The sequence below is a fragment of the Aspergillus campestris genome (assembly GCF_002847485.1).
Source record: "Aspergillus campestris IBT 28561 chromosome Unknown P168scaffold_6, whole genome shotgun sequence".
Taxonomy (NCBI): Eukaryota; Fungi; Ascomycota; class Eurotiomycetes; order Eurotiales; family Aspergillaceae; genus Aspergillus; species Aspergillus campestris.
In genome coordinates this window covers 968887-983664 of record NW_020194341.1, presented here as the reverse complement: position 1 = coordinate 983664, position 14778 = coordinate 968887, and the positions used below count along the sequence as shown (strand labels likewise).

Here is a 14778-nt window from a genome sequence, read left to right as displayed (position 1 = left end):
CACCTCCTCCCTGTTACCCGTTGTAGACCAGGAATGTAGTCTTGGCTTCGTCTCACCCACGTCGATCTCGCTGCATGGGGAATGCGCTTATATTCCGGGGGCCCCTGGAATTCTTAATTCGCCGATTGTCTATCCTTGGAGGTTGACTAGTAGAAAGTGGATGTGGTTCGTTACAAACTCTGTATCGACGAACCCGTCCGGGAGCGCAAGAGGCGTCATCAGTATCGAGATCCATCCAAGGTGGTATCAGTCGGTATGATCACCATCTGCCTGGAGCATCAACTGGCGACGAATTATTCTACCCCATCAGCTCCAACCACTCTTGGTCAAGAGTTTGCTGTCAAGAGTTACTATTATTGCCCATCGTTTGATCACTGGGTAATGGTTAGTCGGTCACGATGATCACTTTACACCCACCAACTAGTCCACCTGTTGCCGCATTCGGTACCCCAGACTTCTCAGCCAACTCTCCCCCCGGTTGCAGGAGACTGCTTTCCCACCGTCCCCCCGAACTCCTACCTGTCGACAAATAAACATCGTTATCGTCTTCTCTCTTCTCTCTATTCGCCTCTTGCGCTTTCTCAACGGTTCAACCTCATCCACCCGACTGTCGTGCTACGGTGGCTGCATCCCCCGGGAAAATCTCCACTCCCGCAAGCCACTACTTGATCGGTTCCCCCTCCCTTCCCGATCCTGAGACAAAATTCGGTGGTGTCATTTGAAAGATAAAACTCCCGAGGGCCGTGCGTTTCGGGTTACTATCCGTGGTAAGGAGAATACGGTGATCAATGTTCAAGATTCCTCTAACAGTCGGACAAGGATCAATCGGGTTAAGGCGATCGGTCGTCTCTGCGCGCGGATGGGGGCATCCTGTGCACACTAAGCAAAGCAGCAGCAGCAGCAGCAGCAAAAACGGACCTCTGTCGAGCGCGAGCGCAACCTGTTCGAATTCGAAATTCCGAGAACAAAAACGCCTTCCTTCCCCCACCAACCCCCCCATGAATAATGACTTCCGTCCCGGGTGCCCCCGTTGACCACTCTGTCGACGCCCCTGCCGATCATTCGACACCCCATACCCCGGATACCCCCCGTGCCTCCGCGGCGGATGCGTCTGCGGACGACAGCACAGCCCAGGGTGGCGATACCCAACAAAAAGAGAACGTCAGGCCGGTCGCGGAGGGGGCGTCGGGAGTAAAGTCGCCTGCGGGCCAGGGTGGACAGGATACACAATCGTCGGCTCAGGAGGAGCTGTTGGATGACTTTGGGCTACCTTTGCGGCCCCGCTCGAGACCCGCTCGCTCCCCGACCGAGTCCTCAGGGAGTCAGCAGGAATTCCATGATGTCCAGGAGACTGTGGAGGAGCGGGCCAAGAGAAGGAGTCAAGCACCGGTCGAGGATGTGACGCCGGAAGCTCCGCGAGAGACCAAGGGTGAGGAGGCTGCAAAGGCTGCACCGACCGCCGAGGACCCGCAAGTCCCCGCTGCTGACTCTCCAGCACATGAAGCGGAGGCTCCGCAGGAAAAAGCTACAGAAACGCCTAAAGACCCCCATCAGAATGGCGTATCCAGGAGTCCATGTCCAGATTGCAAGGATGAACCGCCACCACCATACACGGAGAGGCCAAGCCTACAGGGATCCGATGTCCCGACGCAGTCCCATGCCGCGGAGAAGAAAGCGAAGCCCCCCCAAGCGTCTGAATGGTCGCATCAACGGCTCTATAATGCCCCCAACTTGGAAAGTGACGACGAAGAAGTGGAACTCGACGACGGTGGTTGGAAGGACATGAAGGCTGTGGACGAGTTCGACGTCTATGATGACTATGGGCGGCTGGTTGTCCGTGGCGGCAACGATGATGTGGAACAGGAAGCCGTCTACGCCGGTCTTGGGGGTGCCAGCAAAGGGTATACTCGGGTGCAGCTGGACGAGGATGCCCAGTCGGCGACGAGCATGGACGAGGACACAAGCTACCTCTTCAAGGCAGCTGACGCGACCGGCGCCGGCGTGGAGGATGAAGAGCTACGCGATACCGTCAGTCAATTGCAGGCTACGAAGGATCTCCTGACCGAAGGCCAGAGGATTGCCTATGTCGGCGTGACGAGATTGTCGATCTACCAGATGGTGTCAGACATGGAAAAGATCCCGACGACGCGGGGCACCCGGAAGACAAGACAGAAAGCCATCGACGCGATGCGGAAATGGGGCCAGGCAATGATGGCCCGGGTCTATTCCCACATGGAAATCGATTCCGCCGAGCAGATCATGATCGAACAATTGGCTGAGCATGGCGTGCAGCCCGCGGATTTGGTGCCCCCGCTTATGCAGAATGCCCGGGTCAAGAATCCCCTAGCGGAGGGCGCCGACGGCGCCGACAGCCCCAAGAAATCCACCTCGTCAATCAACCAGCGAAGCAGCCTTTCGACCGACATTCCCCGATCCTCCCACTCGGACTCCCCTCCGCCATACGAGACCCATGAAGGGGAGGATCTTCCAGAAGTGCGAACCCCGTCGCAAATGCCGACGTCCTCCCGGATCGACATCGACCTGCGGTGGACCGTGCTGTGTGACCTCTTCCTCGTCCTCATCGCCGACGCAGAGTACGATGCCCGGTCGCGGACCTTGCTGGAGCGGGTAGGCAACTCCATGGAGGTGTCGTGGTTGCAGATTTCCCGGTTCGAAAAACGCGTCGTCGATGCCCTGGAGATGCAGGAGTCGGCGGAAAAGGAGACCTGGGATGAGACAGAGCACATGGAACAGCGGAAGAAGAAGGGCAAGACGCGGAAGTATGTGGCCATGGGTTTGGCCACCGTCGGCGGTGGGCTGGTCATTGGCCTTTCCGCTGGATTGCTAGCCCCGGTCATTGGCGCTGGCCTCGCCGCCGGGTTGACCACCGTCGGGATCACAGGGACCAGTACCTTCCTGGGAGGGGTTGGTGGCACCGCCCTGATCGCGTCTAGTGCCACCTTTGCGGGCAGTAGCATCGGGCTCAGGGCGTCCAACCGACGGACCGGCGCGGTGCAGACCTTTGAATATCGGCCTCTCCACAACAACAAACGGGTGAATCTGATCGTCACCGTGGCGGGATGGATGACGGGCAAGGTTGATGACGTTCGACTACCGTTCAGTACCGTGGATCCCATCATGGGCGATATCTACTCAGTTTTGTGGGAGCCCGAGATGCTTCAAAGCATGGGTGCGACGATCAACATCCTCGCTACGGAGGTATGCTCATTAACATGATACATGTGGTGTCTGCGAGACTAACTGTCTTACTACCAGGCTCTCATCAATAGCGTGCAGCAAGTTCTCGGCAACACGGTCCTAGTGGCACTCATGTCGTCGCTGCAGTTGCCGCTCGTTCTCACCAAGCTCGCGTATCTCATCGACAACCCGTGGACCGTGTCGCTCGCGCGAGCCAACGCAGCTGGCCTTGTTCTCGCCGACTCGTTGATGGACCATAACCTCGGCAAGCGGCCCGTCACCTTGGTCGGTTATTCCATCGGTTCACGGGTCATCTTCTCCTGCCTCAAGGAGCTCGCCGACAAAGGGGCCAACGGCCTGGTGCAGAACGTCTACCTCTTTGGGTCGCCGATCGTTGCCAGCCGAGACGAGTATATCAAAGCCCGCGGGGTGGTCTCCGGTCGGTTCGTCAATGGGTTTGCCTCGAATGATTGGATCCTGGGATACCTCTTCCGTGCCACCAGTGGTGGGATCATGCGTGTTGCCGGTCTCGCTGCAGTGGAGGGGATTCCCGGGATAGAGAATTTCGACGTCACCAAGCTGGTCAATGGACACATGGATTATCGAACGGCCATGCCACGCCTAATGAAGGAGGTCGGATGGGAAGTGCTGAGTGAGGAGTTCGCCGAAATCGAGGATCCCGACCCGGAAAGCCATGCCGAGCGGCAGAGGGAGCTGATCCGGGAGATTGACGAGGCGCGCAAGGAAGCGGAGGCCAAACCGGAGAAGAAGCGATTCGGACTATTCAAACGGGGCAAATTGGCCCAGAAGAAGGGGTGGGAGACGTACGATGTGGAACGCAACAACTCCCTCCCCTCTCGTACGTCGAGTGAGACCCCGGCCGGGTCGGTGCTGTTCGATATCGATGCGATCCGAGCCGAGCTGGCATCTGAGGCTATCGAAATCAAACAGCTGGAGTCGACGCTTCCTCCAATGAAACTAGACTTGAACCCGATCAGCTCACCTGCTACTATATCGTCCCCAGCGGACGACAAGAGCCCCAAAAAGGCCGAGGCCACGCCGACCCCCGCATCCGTCCTTGAACCCTCCACCCAAAAGCCCGATGTTCCATCCCAGGCCCAAGCCCCGCCCCAGTCTCAGCCCCACGACGAGGAAGTCGAGTTGACCTTCGATACGTCATATCACGAGGCATCCCCGCCGCCGCGTTCACACACATCCTTTGAGCCCAGCAAAGCGGATCCCGAGCCCACTCGGCCCGAGCTCCGCTCTTCCGCCACGATGCCCGTCGGCGCAGGCACCTTTGGCGGTGCGGCCGTCGGAGCCAGCGCCGTCGGGGCCATGGCTATGGAGCCCAACGCGTGGGCCGAGTATGGCGAGGAGGACGAAATCCAGATGAGTTTTGAGTGACGCGACCCACGAACTCTGGTAGACTCAGGTCAGCGTGATATTGGTATCTGCTTTGCATTTCCTGCACTGTTGCTGGAGTTTGCATAAATTAATGTCCTGTTTTCTTCTCTGTTTCTTTCTTATCATTTCCTATTTCTACCCTTTTCTTTCTCTTTCTTTTTCTTTTTTTGGATTGGTCTTTCTAGCTATGCTGGAACCGGACAACGAAACTTTTGGATCAGCCGTTGGAAGAACGAACCATTTCTATATTCTTATCTCTTCTTTTTTTTTATATCCATGGAGACTGTTTTGTTTGTGGGTCTTAGCTGGCCTGGTCAGTTCTTTTGATGGTTTAATGAACATACACCTGATTTGCTGCTATAATTATATACATAATCTTTCTTCTTTTGAATTCTATTTGCATTTATTTAGTATGATTATAGTTTTGGTTGAGATGGACTCGGCTTGATTGGTTTATAGTTGGTGGAAGAAGGTGTCTACGGAGTATAATATACCTGGTAATGATGATAGATATGATATTGTCAGGTTATGGGAGATACTTCACTGGGGCTCCCTTCCAAAAAGATCATGAAGCTTAATGCAAGTATGAGAACGATGTACTGAGGACGACAAAACACTCAGATAGAGCGCTATAAGCCTATAACAAGTGGGTCTTGATGAGCTTGAGTGGGGAAGGCGGCATAGCGTGTCAGTCACACCAACACGCGTCAATCTCTCTCCTCATCTGACTTGCCTTAAAGCAACAACCATGAATTGTCGATGAGTTGGTCGTTCATTCACTTATATTTTCCATTCAATTATCATCTCAATTGGTGTCCAGATAGGAACTAGTAAACAACCGGTTTCTACGGCCGTTGTCTCTTATCTTACTCTGTTCTTTCTGCATTCCATGTCCTGTCCTATCCTGCCCTACCGTGCAGTGCATTTCCAGTTCCGGTCTTTTTGAGCTCTCAACCGTGGTTACGCGACCCCGCGTGAGCATTAACAGGTTATACCTACTGAGGGGATCTAGAAGCGCATGATTTGTCCAACGCTGGGACGATTCCGACTCCGATATTCCCACGCTCGCTGAGTTCTTTGTTTCACACGAGACACGAGACACGAGACATACCCACCCCCCGCGGCCTCCTTCGATAACCAACCAACCTAACCTAACCTAACCTTTCGAACAAAAACCATCGACTCCTTTCTTATCTTTTATACTTCCACCAACATGACCAGAACAACCCGACAAGGTCTCGATAGCAGCCACTCGAGGACCTACCTAACCGCGAGAAACTACCCAGGCCCCCACCTGCTATCGACCTTCAAATCCGCCAAACGAGAAGAGCCCGCCACAGACGAAGAGCCGCAAAGCTCCACCGACGAGGAAATCGCGAGCGATGTCAGCGCGGGGGTAGAATCTGATAGTGGCCGGGAGAGACAGCGACAGCGGCGGCAGCCGTCGGGGCCGACACTGGAGGAGAAGCTCGCGGCGACGCGGTCGTCGCGGCGCGGAACGACGGAGTCGAAGTCGAAGTCGAATTCTCCGGGGTCCAGTCGGAAGAGAAGCTCCAAACAGATGGCGTATGACGCGCCGGACGAGAACAATGAGGAAATGATCTTTTCACAGCATAGTCAGAAGAAACGCAAGAGTGTGGGGTATGGGTCGAATCGCAATCGCAGGTCGGATTGGGGACAGCGCGCGTCGAGCTTTGCGTCGAGGCGGTCGGAGTCGCCTGCTAGTGGGGTTGGGGAGGGTTCGAAATCTACGGGCAATGGGGCTACAAGGACGGCGGGCAGCGAGAAGAAAGGGCCCGCGTTCAAAGTCCCCAGAGATATTCCGAGCTCGCCGCCCAAACGGGTCGAGTTCAAGAACCCTCCGAACTTTCCGGTCGATTCGACGTCTAGCTCGTCGTTCGCTACGTCGTCGGCTCGTGAACCTCCTGTCTTTGACGGTGATGACGACGACTCTCCGCTGAGCACGCCGCTGAGCTCGGCGTCATCTGATTTCTTAAACGAGTTATCGCAGTGGGGTGACATGGAGGCGGAAATGACAGCCCCGGAGCCACCTCCGACAAAGACCCTACAACCGGAGGAATCCTTATGTCCCATGTGCAAGCAACCAGTCGACCCAGGCCTCCTACTCACCTTTCTCGAGCAGCCGCGCCAGCGCATCCGGGACCAGAAACGGTTCTGCGAATCGCACCAGAGCGACAGCGCCGAGAAGGAGTGGACCGAAAAGCGGTATCCGACTATCGACTGGGCCAATTTTGACGAACGCCTGGAGGGGCATTTCGCTGATCTTGAGCGTCTTCTGGCGCCTGATAGCACGTCCTACTATCGGAATTTATTGGATAGTGAGCTCAAGTCTGGCCAGGCTAAAAATTTCCGTTTGACGCTGGATGGGAATGGGCTGGAGAATATGTCTTGTGGGTATTATGGGACGCGTGGTGCTGCTAAAATGTGGGTTTTCTCTCTCTCTCTCTCTCTATCTTTATTGTATGAAATGCTGATAACATCATCAGGCTACAAGCAGTGACCACCCGCTTCTCTCGCAAACTCCGTCGTCTCGCAGCCGACGACCACATTGTTAAAAAAGCCGGCGTCGTGCCCTACGCGCAGGCCGTCCTTGTTCCAGAGCTCGCGATGCGACTGGTCATGGAAGATATGGGCGTGGACGATGACGCCGCCAGAGTGATCATCCGCGAGAGTATCGAGATTGGCGAGAAGGTGAACTTTGAACTGAACGACACGGTGCCGATTCCGGAGGAGGAGCAGGGGGGGATGGAAGTAGAGTGATCTATTTACTTTCACTCTGGGTTTTATCCTTTCGATATTTATCTGTATATAATAGCGGAGTACTTGATACCTGTGCTTATGAATGACGATTCACCATAACTGACCATTGAACTATGGATGTTTACTCGATCGGCTCCACCCGATAAGATAACCGAGCGGTGGGCCTGAATTACGTAGCCTCTGGCCAGCATCCCCGGAGTCCGTCGGTTAATCCCTCCATCGGTCACTCTACACCGTCTTCTGCTCCTCCATCCATCTCTCTCCCTGTGATGGATACCAGCTTCCCCAATCCGGTAATTTAGAAAATGTATTCTGGCATGAGGGAGAAAACCATGGCTCCCTCCGAGTCCACCCCCTTGTTGTACGTCAACGTCGCACCCCCGCGACACCGCTATCCCCATCATCGCCTGCGACGCGCCTGCAGCTTCTCATTGGGCCTGCTTCTCCTGGGATCCCTAGTCTTATTCCTCATTCCATCAGCCATCCTCCCCCGCGACCACGGCTCAATCTTCTCGTACCTACCCTGGGCGCACCCCCTCCCGCACGAAGCCTGGCCGCACGGGAACGGCCTCGCCTACCAAGACCTGCAGTCCATTCTCCTGCACACGCCCTCGCCCGCCCGGTCGCGCGAATGGAGCGAGTACTACACGTCCGGGCCGCATCTGACAGGCCAGAACCTGAGCCAGGCGATCTGGACGCAGGACCGCTGGCGGGAGTTTGGCGTCGCGGAGACCGAGATCGTCGCCTATGACGTCTACCTCAACTATCCCAAGGACCATCGGCTTGCCTTGCTGCGGGAGGCCGATGGTGCCACGGAGGTTACCTTCGAGGCGTCGCTGGAGGAGGATGTCCTGGAAGAGGATGGCACGAGCGGGCTGCCCGACCGTGTGCCTACCTTCCATGGGTACTCTGCTAATGGCAATGTCACGGCGCCGTTTGTGTACGCCAATTTTGGCACTTTCGCGGATTACCAGGATCTCGTTGATGCTAATGTCAGTTTGGCGGGGAAGATCGCGATCTGTAAGTACGGTCGCATCTTCCGGGGGTTGAAGGTGAAGCGGGCGCAGGAGCTCGGTATGGTGGGCGTGGTTCTGTACAGCGATCCGCAGGAGGATGGAGAGATTATCGAGGAGAATGGCTACGAGGCTTATCCGGATGGGCCGGCGCGGAATCCTAGCGCGGTCCAGCGGGGGAGCACCCAGTTTTTGAGTAAGTGAATTATGTGTTCTTGCGACGGTGGGATATACTAAGTGTGGGGCAGGCACATCGCCCGGTGATCCGACGACTCCAGGATATCCGTCGAAGCCGGGATGCGACCGGCAAGATCCACAGGACGCGATCCCGTCGATCCCCTCGCTGCCCATCTCGTACGCTGAGGCACTGCCGTTCTTGCGAGCGCTGAACGGGCACGGGCCTAAGGCGTCCGATTTCAACCAGGACTGGCAGGGAGGTAAGCTGGGCAACAAGGGGGTTGAGTACAACATCGGACCGTCGCCCGACGACGTGGTGATCAACCTTTACAACGAGCAGGAGTACGTGATCACGCCGCTGTGGAACGTCATCGGGACAGTCAAGGGCACCATCCCCGACGAGGTTGTCATCCTGGGCAACCACCGCGACTCTTGGATCGCAGGTGGATCGGGCGACCCGAACAGCGGCTCCGCCGCAATGAACGAAGTCATCCGCAGCTTCGGCGAAGCGCTGAAAGCCGGCTGGCAGCCGCTGCGCACGATCGTGTTCGCCAGCTGGGACGGCGAGGAGTACGGACTGCTGGGATCGACCGAGTGGGTGGAAGACCACCTCCCGTGGCTGTCGCGCGCGACAGTAGCCTACCTGAATGTGGACGTGGCCGCGTCAGGGTCAGAGTTCTTCCCGTCAGCCAGCCCGCTGCTCAACAACGTGATCAACGAAGCCACCGGCCTCGTACCATCTCCCAACCAGACCGTCGCAGGCCAGACAGTGCGCGACGTATGGGACGGCCAGATCGGCACGATGGGCAGCGGCAGCGACTTCACAGCCTTCCAAGACTTCGCCGGCATCCCCAGCTACGACGTAGCATTCGTGCGGGGGGCCAACGACGCCGTCTACCACTACCACTCGAACTACGACAGTTTCGCCTGGATGGACCGATACGGCGACGCAGACTGGGCGTACCACACCGCGTGCGCGCAGATCTGGGCGCTCTCCGCCGCGCAGCTAATCGAGACTCCCGTGCTGTCCCTCAGCGCGACGGACTACGGCCGGGGCCTAGCGGCGTACTTGGAGCAGATCAAGCCGGCAGCAGGGAAGCTGCCGCCGTCAGAGAAGTTCGACTTTGCGCCGCTGGACGCGGCGATTGCGCAATTTGAGGAGGTGGCTGTGCAGTTCGACGGGTACGCGGCTAGCCTGGTGGATCAGCTGGACGAGGACCTGCCTTGGTATCAGTGGTGGAAGAAGGTGCGGCTGTTCTTCTTGATCCGTCGGGTCAACGACCAGTATAAGGCGCTGGAGAGGCAGTTTCTGTATGCGGCGGGACTGGACGGACGTAGTTGGTTTAAGCATGTGGTGTTTGCGCCGGGGCTGTGGACGGGGTATTCGGGAGCGACGTATCCCGGGTTGGTGGAAAGTTTGGAGGGGGGAGATTTGAAGAATGCGATGGTAGGATATCCTTTCTTTCATTCTTTTACATTTCTTAGGAGTTCTGCTAACAGATACAGAAATGGAGGGGCATCATCATGGAGCGGATCGGGGAGGCCACCAAGTTGCTGGAGTGAATTCAGTAAGCGGATACAGGATCAGGATATGGCATTCATTATATTGAGGTAGTGATTGAAAGGTCGTATATATCGATCCATCCATTTATAAGTCTATCTATCTATCTATAAGTATCTATCTTCTAGATCTATAACTATCCACTTGTAAATCTACAAGGCACGGACCACTAGCTGCAGCAGCCCGTGCGCCGTCCCACTTCGTCTGACTCTGCGGAGTAACTATCTCAGCTACAAAGATTTTCACCAATCTATATATATAACAAATCCCACCTACCTATATACCTCCATCTATATATACACATACCCATATATATATATATATACATATATAAGCAAGATGAAACCCAAACCGATCCTCCCCAAAAAACAACTCCTCATCCTCTCCATCTGCCGCTTCGCCGAGCCCGTGGTCCTCACCTCCGTCCTCCCCTACCTCCCCGAAATGATCGAGCAAGTCGGCGTCCCGCGTGACCAAGTCGCCAAATGGGTCGGCATCACCTCCGCCGCCACCTCCCTCAGCCAAGCCGCCATGGCCGTACCCTGGGGCACAGCATCCGACCACTTCGGGCGCAAGCCCATCATCTTACTGGGTCTAAGCTGCACGATGGTCGTGTCTGTACTCTTCGGGCTCTCCCGCACACTGACAGCGCTGGTCATATCGCGCGCCTTTCTCGGCCTCCTAAACGGGAACGTAGGAATCATCCGCACGATGGTCGCGGAGATGGTGCCGCAGCGGGATCTGCAGCCTGTGGCGTTTAGCGTGATGCCGCTTGTGTGGACGGTGGGGAGTATCTTCGGGCCTGCGTTTGGGGGGGCGCTGGCCAGGCCGGTCGAGAAGCATCCGGGGGTGTTTGGCGGGGATGGGTGGGTGGGGAGGGTGTTGGGGAGGTATCCGTTCTTGTTGCCGAATTTGCTGGCGGCTGGGTTGTTTGTTGTGGGGATTTTGACGGGATTCTTGTTTTTGGAGGTATGTCTCTTCTTTCTTTCTTTGAGTAGGTGGATGGATGAGCTAATATGTATAGGAAACCCTATCCACGAGGAAAAATCACCGCGACTACGGCCTTCTCCTCGGTCGAGCGCTGACTCGTCTGTGTGTGTTTCCTTCACGCCGCAAGGCTACCTCTCTTAAGCGTGAGGAGGATGATGAAGAAGAGGAGAGAACGCCTCTTCTAGGCAGAGGTAAAGATAGAGACACGCAGTCACCACCCCGACCTCGCTGGCGGGAGGTCTTCACCCCCCAGTCGAACCTCATCCTCGTGGCGTACGCATGCATGTCGATGCACACGATGGCGTTTGACTCGCTGCTACCAGTGTTCTTGCACAGAGAGGAGCAGCCGCGCGAGGGGAATCCAGACGTGCGGTTACCGTGGAAGTTTCTGGGTGGGTTTGGAGTTGGTACGTTCCCCCTCTCTCTCTCTCTCTCTCTCTCCCTACACACTTTATACTACCTCTTGACCTCCCAACATCATATGACATAAAACTTACAAGTATTCCAGACGCCCAAACAATCGGCATCTACTACACCCTAATCGGCACAATCGGCATGTTCATCCAATTCCTCATCTTCCCGCCAACCGCAAAACGGCACGGCGCGCTCGCCTGCCTGCGCATCGCCTCCTGCATCTTCCCCATCCTCTACCTCATAACGCCCTTCACGGCACTCGTCCCGCCGTCCCTACGTCACGCAACCGTCTTCCTCCTAATGCTCGCCAAGCTCGCCGCATCCATCTTCGGCTTCCCGTGCACAACAATCCTACTCACCAACTCAGCGAGTAGCCTGCGCGTGCTGGGCACGCTGAACGGCGTGGCGACCAGCGTCAGCGCTGTTGGGAGGGCGGTGGGGCCTGCTGCGACGGGGGCGGCGTTCTCGTATGGGGTGCGGTGCGGGTATATCATCTGTCCGTGGTGGCTGTTGGCGGCTATTGGGGGGGTGTCTGCTTTGCCTGTTTTTTGGGTGGTGGAGCCGGAGGGGTTTGATGAGATGGATGAGAGGATCGAGTATGAGAGTGAGAGTGAGAGTGAGAGTGATAGCGAGATGGAGTAATTTCGAATATAATTATGAGTATCAGTTAGTTATGTAGCCTGTAGCTAAAAGCTTCCAGGCAAGCCTGAATATTGACCAAAAAAAAAAAAAAAAAAAAAAGCCTGGCTTCCTTATATGGAGATAATAGAATGTATGAGCTGGTATGGCCTCCAGCGAGGCTCCTCAGTGACGAAATTCAGTGCCAGCCGTCCTGCAGTAAGTAGTAGATGTATACCCTCCTTAATAATATGGTCCAACTATTGAAGAGGCAGCAGCTTGTGTCTTGTCTAACTTGGTTGGGATAGTGATAACTGCAAACTGATCACCTCAGTACAAGAAGGATAATACAGGGATTCTTGAGCTTTTGTTATTTACATATAAGCTAAATCATAAGATAAACCAAGCAAAAAACAAGGGAGTATAATTCTAGTCTTATAACAAAAAGCTTGCCTATATCCAAGTGCCCACGAGAGATTATCATAATAATATTATGAATCTTTCTACAGTCGGATTCTTGAGGCGAACAACGCCGTTTTGCCGATTCTCCTCCCTGTCCTTTAAAAGCAATATGCTCAGTGGGAATATGTCTCAGCTAGATGTCAATGTGATGACGCCCGACTCAGGCTAGGTCCCCCATGATGAGAGAAAATTTGGACCACCTCCACAATAGATGGTTGCTGGCTGGTGAGCTGAAGATACTTCAGCAGCAGGCAGCGGAGGTATGGACGACCAATTTTCATTCTTTACGCCTATAAATACGTGAGGGTTCTCTCGCCTTAGCCCGCTCAAAAGCGTCGATGTCGTAGAGTGATCCTCTAGCCTCCGAGTTTCTAGAAGACGGGTAGGCCACTACCCGGCGCGGTTTCACGCTGCGGGTTTGCGACTCATTGGCTGGAAGGAAAGCGAGGCCGCTCGTTGCCCGTGGTGCCTCCGTTGGGGCAAGGAGTAATCCATCTTCCACTGCTAGAAGGAGGCCGCGGGCTGCTAGGTAGTGCCGAGGTATCTTTACCAGTGTTGGAATGTTATAGTCGCGGTCGATGACCGAAAAGTCCTTTCCGTTCTTAGAGTACAGGTAAGCGGCAATATTGTTGGCATATTCGTGTCCGCTGTCACAAAGTGTGAGCGTGTCACCCTCTTCGAGGATTTTCAGTGGGTCAATGCACTGAGAACAGTTATCGACGTGGCGCTCAAAGGCCCGGATAACATATTCTTCGTCTTCTTCGAGGTCACGCACAGGTATGACAGGCTCAACGGTGTTACTTGTGAGTGAGCTAGACTTAACGACAGCAGGAGGGAAGTGGGAGGCATCCGAAATCCATTGCGTTGTTCTGGTGAAGCTGTTAAGCTGAGAGGAACCCGACAACGCTTTGAACTTATCCATTGATTGATCACGCGTTTTCTCAGGGACACTTATGACTGCAGTAGAATCCTCCAGAGAGGCTTGAGACGGAGTGGAAGAGCTCAAATGCTGGGAGCCGCTCTGAGCAGCGGCTTCAAGAGGCTCTCCTGCCTGCGCAGCTAGATTTGAAGCCAAGGAAATGTCGTCCTCGTCGGAATCCTGCTGAGAGCTGTGAACGACGAACAGAGAAAGCTCTTCCAAGTGCTGAGATATGTGCGTATGTAGCTGACGTAGGCTCATGAGCTCCGCGGGGCACAATGGACAAGAGGCAGGCACTGGATCATCCACGGGCCGCTCCCTCATGTCCAGCATGATCTGAAGCTGGGTATCTGTTAGGGGTTCTTGGTGGCAATGTGGGATGTGCTTTGCCATCGTAGACCTGCTATCAAATTCCAGGCCACACGAGGCTTCACAAACCCACTTACGCCGGTGCATATGCATCTCGTGATAGACCCACTCGTGGCGAGTAGCGTAGAGCTTCTCTGCGGTTTGACAAGTAGCAAATGTACAGATGTACGGTCGGAGGTCTCGAAAAACATGGCGCCTTGGAGGAGTCAGGCACTGAGACGCGAATTAGAAGGACTTGCGACTTACTTCCATTGTTGCCTCACTTTCATGTTTGCTGAGTCCAAGGCCTGGCCGCAAAATGGGCAATCAAACTTGTCCTCAGTCTCAGCAGCTCTGGGCACATTGGGAACGCGAACCGGCGATATGGATCCGGGCGCAGCAGACTCTGCATATACTGTCCTCGGCCGACCAAATTCAGTTTCGTCGTCCATTGCCGACTTTGCCACAGTTGAAAAGCTCCGTAATGACCTATGAGATTCTTGAGCAACGCTCGTATCTGGTCGAATGGTCGAAACCCGGCTCTGCGATTCCTCTCCACCGTCAAGTGCTCGCTTGTTTGACGGAGGTAGATCTGCGACCTTACTCATAGGCGATTTCGTATTTGAGCTATCCGGGTGCTCACTCCAATGGAGGAGCTGTTGTCGCCTTTTCGTATTCGCCTCGGCTAAACGCCTAAACAGGGCGTGTTGCTCTTCGTCAAAGATTTTACCATGTCGCGAAAATGGTGAAGATTCGACTTGAACCGCCGTTTCCTCGCCTGTTGGTGTCGCAACATCGGCTTTTGTCAAGTGGTTCCATTGACACATCTTTTCCCAGACATGGTTGTAGTCGTACCCGTGAAAAGCCGACAGCACCTCGCCCCGGCCGTT

The 14778-nt window shown here is 55.1% G+C and overlaps 5 protein-coding genes across 5 annotated transcripts; 4 read left to right on the top strand and 1 right to left on the bottom strand.

The window, feature by feature from the left end:
• Positions 1 to 1005: 1005 nt before the first annotated feature.
• On the top strand, positions 1006 to 4605 carry P168DRAFT_236086 (DUF726-domain-containing protein; the record flags this gene model as incomplete). Its single annotated transcript, XM_024833506.1, has 2 exons — positions 1006 to 3219; positions 3277 to 4605. The coding sequence occupies 2 exons, from the start codon at positions 1006 to 1008 to the stop codon at positions 4603 to 4605; spliced, it is 3543 nt and encodes a 1180-aa protein (XP_024692898.1).
• Positions 4606 to 5361: 756 nt separating this feature from the next.
• Positions 5362 to 7495, top strand: P168DRAFT_327274 (RTC4 family protein). Its single transcript, XM_024841218.1, has 2 exons — positions 5362 to 7050; positions 7113 to 7495. The coding sequence occupies exons 1-2, from the start codon at positions 5819 to 5821 to the stop codon at positions 7384 to 7386; spliced, it is 1506 nt and encodes a 501-aa protein (XP_024692897.1). The 5' UTR covers positions 5362 to 5818; the 3' UTR covers positions 7387 to 7495.
• Positions 7496 to 7635: 140 nt separating this feature from the next.
• On the top strand, positions 7636 to 10228 carry P168DRAFT_269127 (M28 family metallopeptidase). Its single transcript, XM_024835121.1, has 3 exons — positions 7636 to 8595; positions 8648 to 10023; positions 10083 to 10228. Exons 1-3 carry the CDS (start codon positions 7692 to 7694, stop codon positions 10137 to 10139), a joined length of 2337 nt encoding a protein of 778 aa, XP_024692896.1. The 5' UTR covers positions 7636 to 7691; the 3' UTR covers positions 10140 to 10228.
• A 192-nt stretch (positions 10229 to 10420) lies between these two features.
• P168DRAFT_269126 (MFS transporter) lies at positions 10421 to 12259 on the top strand. The gene is made up of 3 exons (XM_024835120.1): positions 10421 to 11106; positions 11162 to 11534; positions 11636 to 12259. Exons 1-3 carry the CDS (start codon positions 10477 to 10479, stop codon positions 12181 to 12183), a joined length of 1551 nt encoding a protein of 516 aa, XP_024692895.1. The 5' UTR covers positions 10421 to 10476; the 3' UTR covers positions 12184 to 12259.
• A 1521-nt stretch (positions 12260 to 13780) lies between these two features.
• Positions 13781 to 14288, bottom strand: P168DRAFT_304602 (uncharacterized protein; the record flags this gene model as incomplete). Its single annotated transcript, XM_024838861.1, has 2 exons — positions 14156 to 14288; positions 13781 to 14105 (listed from the first exon to the last, which is right to left on the bottom strand). Coding segments are annotated over exons 1-2 (348 nt in total), but the record flags the coding sequence as incomplete, so codon positions are not given.
• Between the last annotated feature and the right edge of the window lie 490 nt (positions 14289 to 14778).

What these genes read in the sequence shown, in the direction of transcription:
- P168DRAFT_327274 (XM_024841218.1), top strand. Translation starts at nt 5,819, where the DNA reads ATGACCAGAACAACCCGACAAGGTCTCGATAGCAGCCACTCGAGGACC. An exon ending in ACGCGTGGTGCTGCTAAAAT is followed by an intron (nt 7,051 to 7,112) that starts GTGGGTTTTCTC and finishes TAACATCATCAG; the next exon opens with GCTACAAGCAGTGACCACCC.
- P168DRAFT_269127 (XM_024835121.1), top strand. Translation starts at nt 7,692, where the DNA reads ATGTATTCTGGCATGAGGGAGAAAACCATGGCTCCCTCCGAGTCCACC. An exon ending in GGGGAGCACCCAGTTTTTGA is followed by an intron (nt 8,596 to 8,647) that starts GTAAGTGAATTA and finishes AGTGTGGGGCAG; the next exon opens with GCACATCGCCCGGTGATCCG. An exon ending in GAGATTTGAAGAATGCGATG is followed by an intron (nt 10,024 to 10,082) that starts GTAGGATATCCT and finishes TAACAGATACAG; the next exon opens with AAATGGAGGGGCATCATCAT.
- P168DRAFT_269126 (XM_024835120.1), top strand. Translation starts at nt 10,477, where the DNA reads ATGAAACCCAAACCGATCCTCCCCAAAAAACAACTCCTCATCCTCTCC. An exon ending in CGGGATTCTTGTTTTTGGAG is followed by an intron (nt 11,107 to 11,161) that starts GTATGTCTCTTC and finishes TAATATGTATAG; the next exon opens with GAAACCCTATCCACGAGGAA. An exon ending in TCTGGGTGGGTTTGGAGTTG is followed by an intron (nt 11,535 to 11,635) that starts GTACGTTCCCCC and finishes CAAGTATTCCAG; the next exon opens with ACGCCCAAACAATCGGCATC.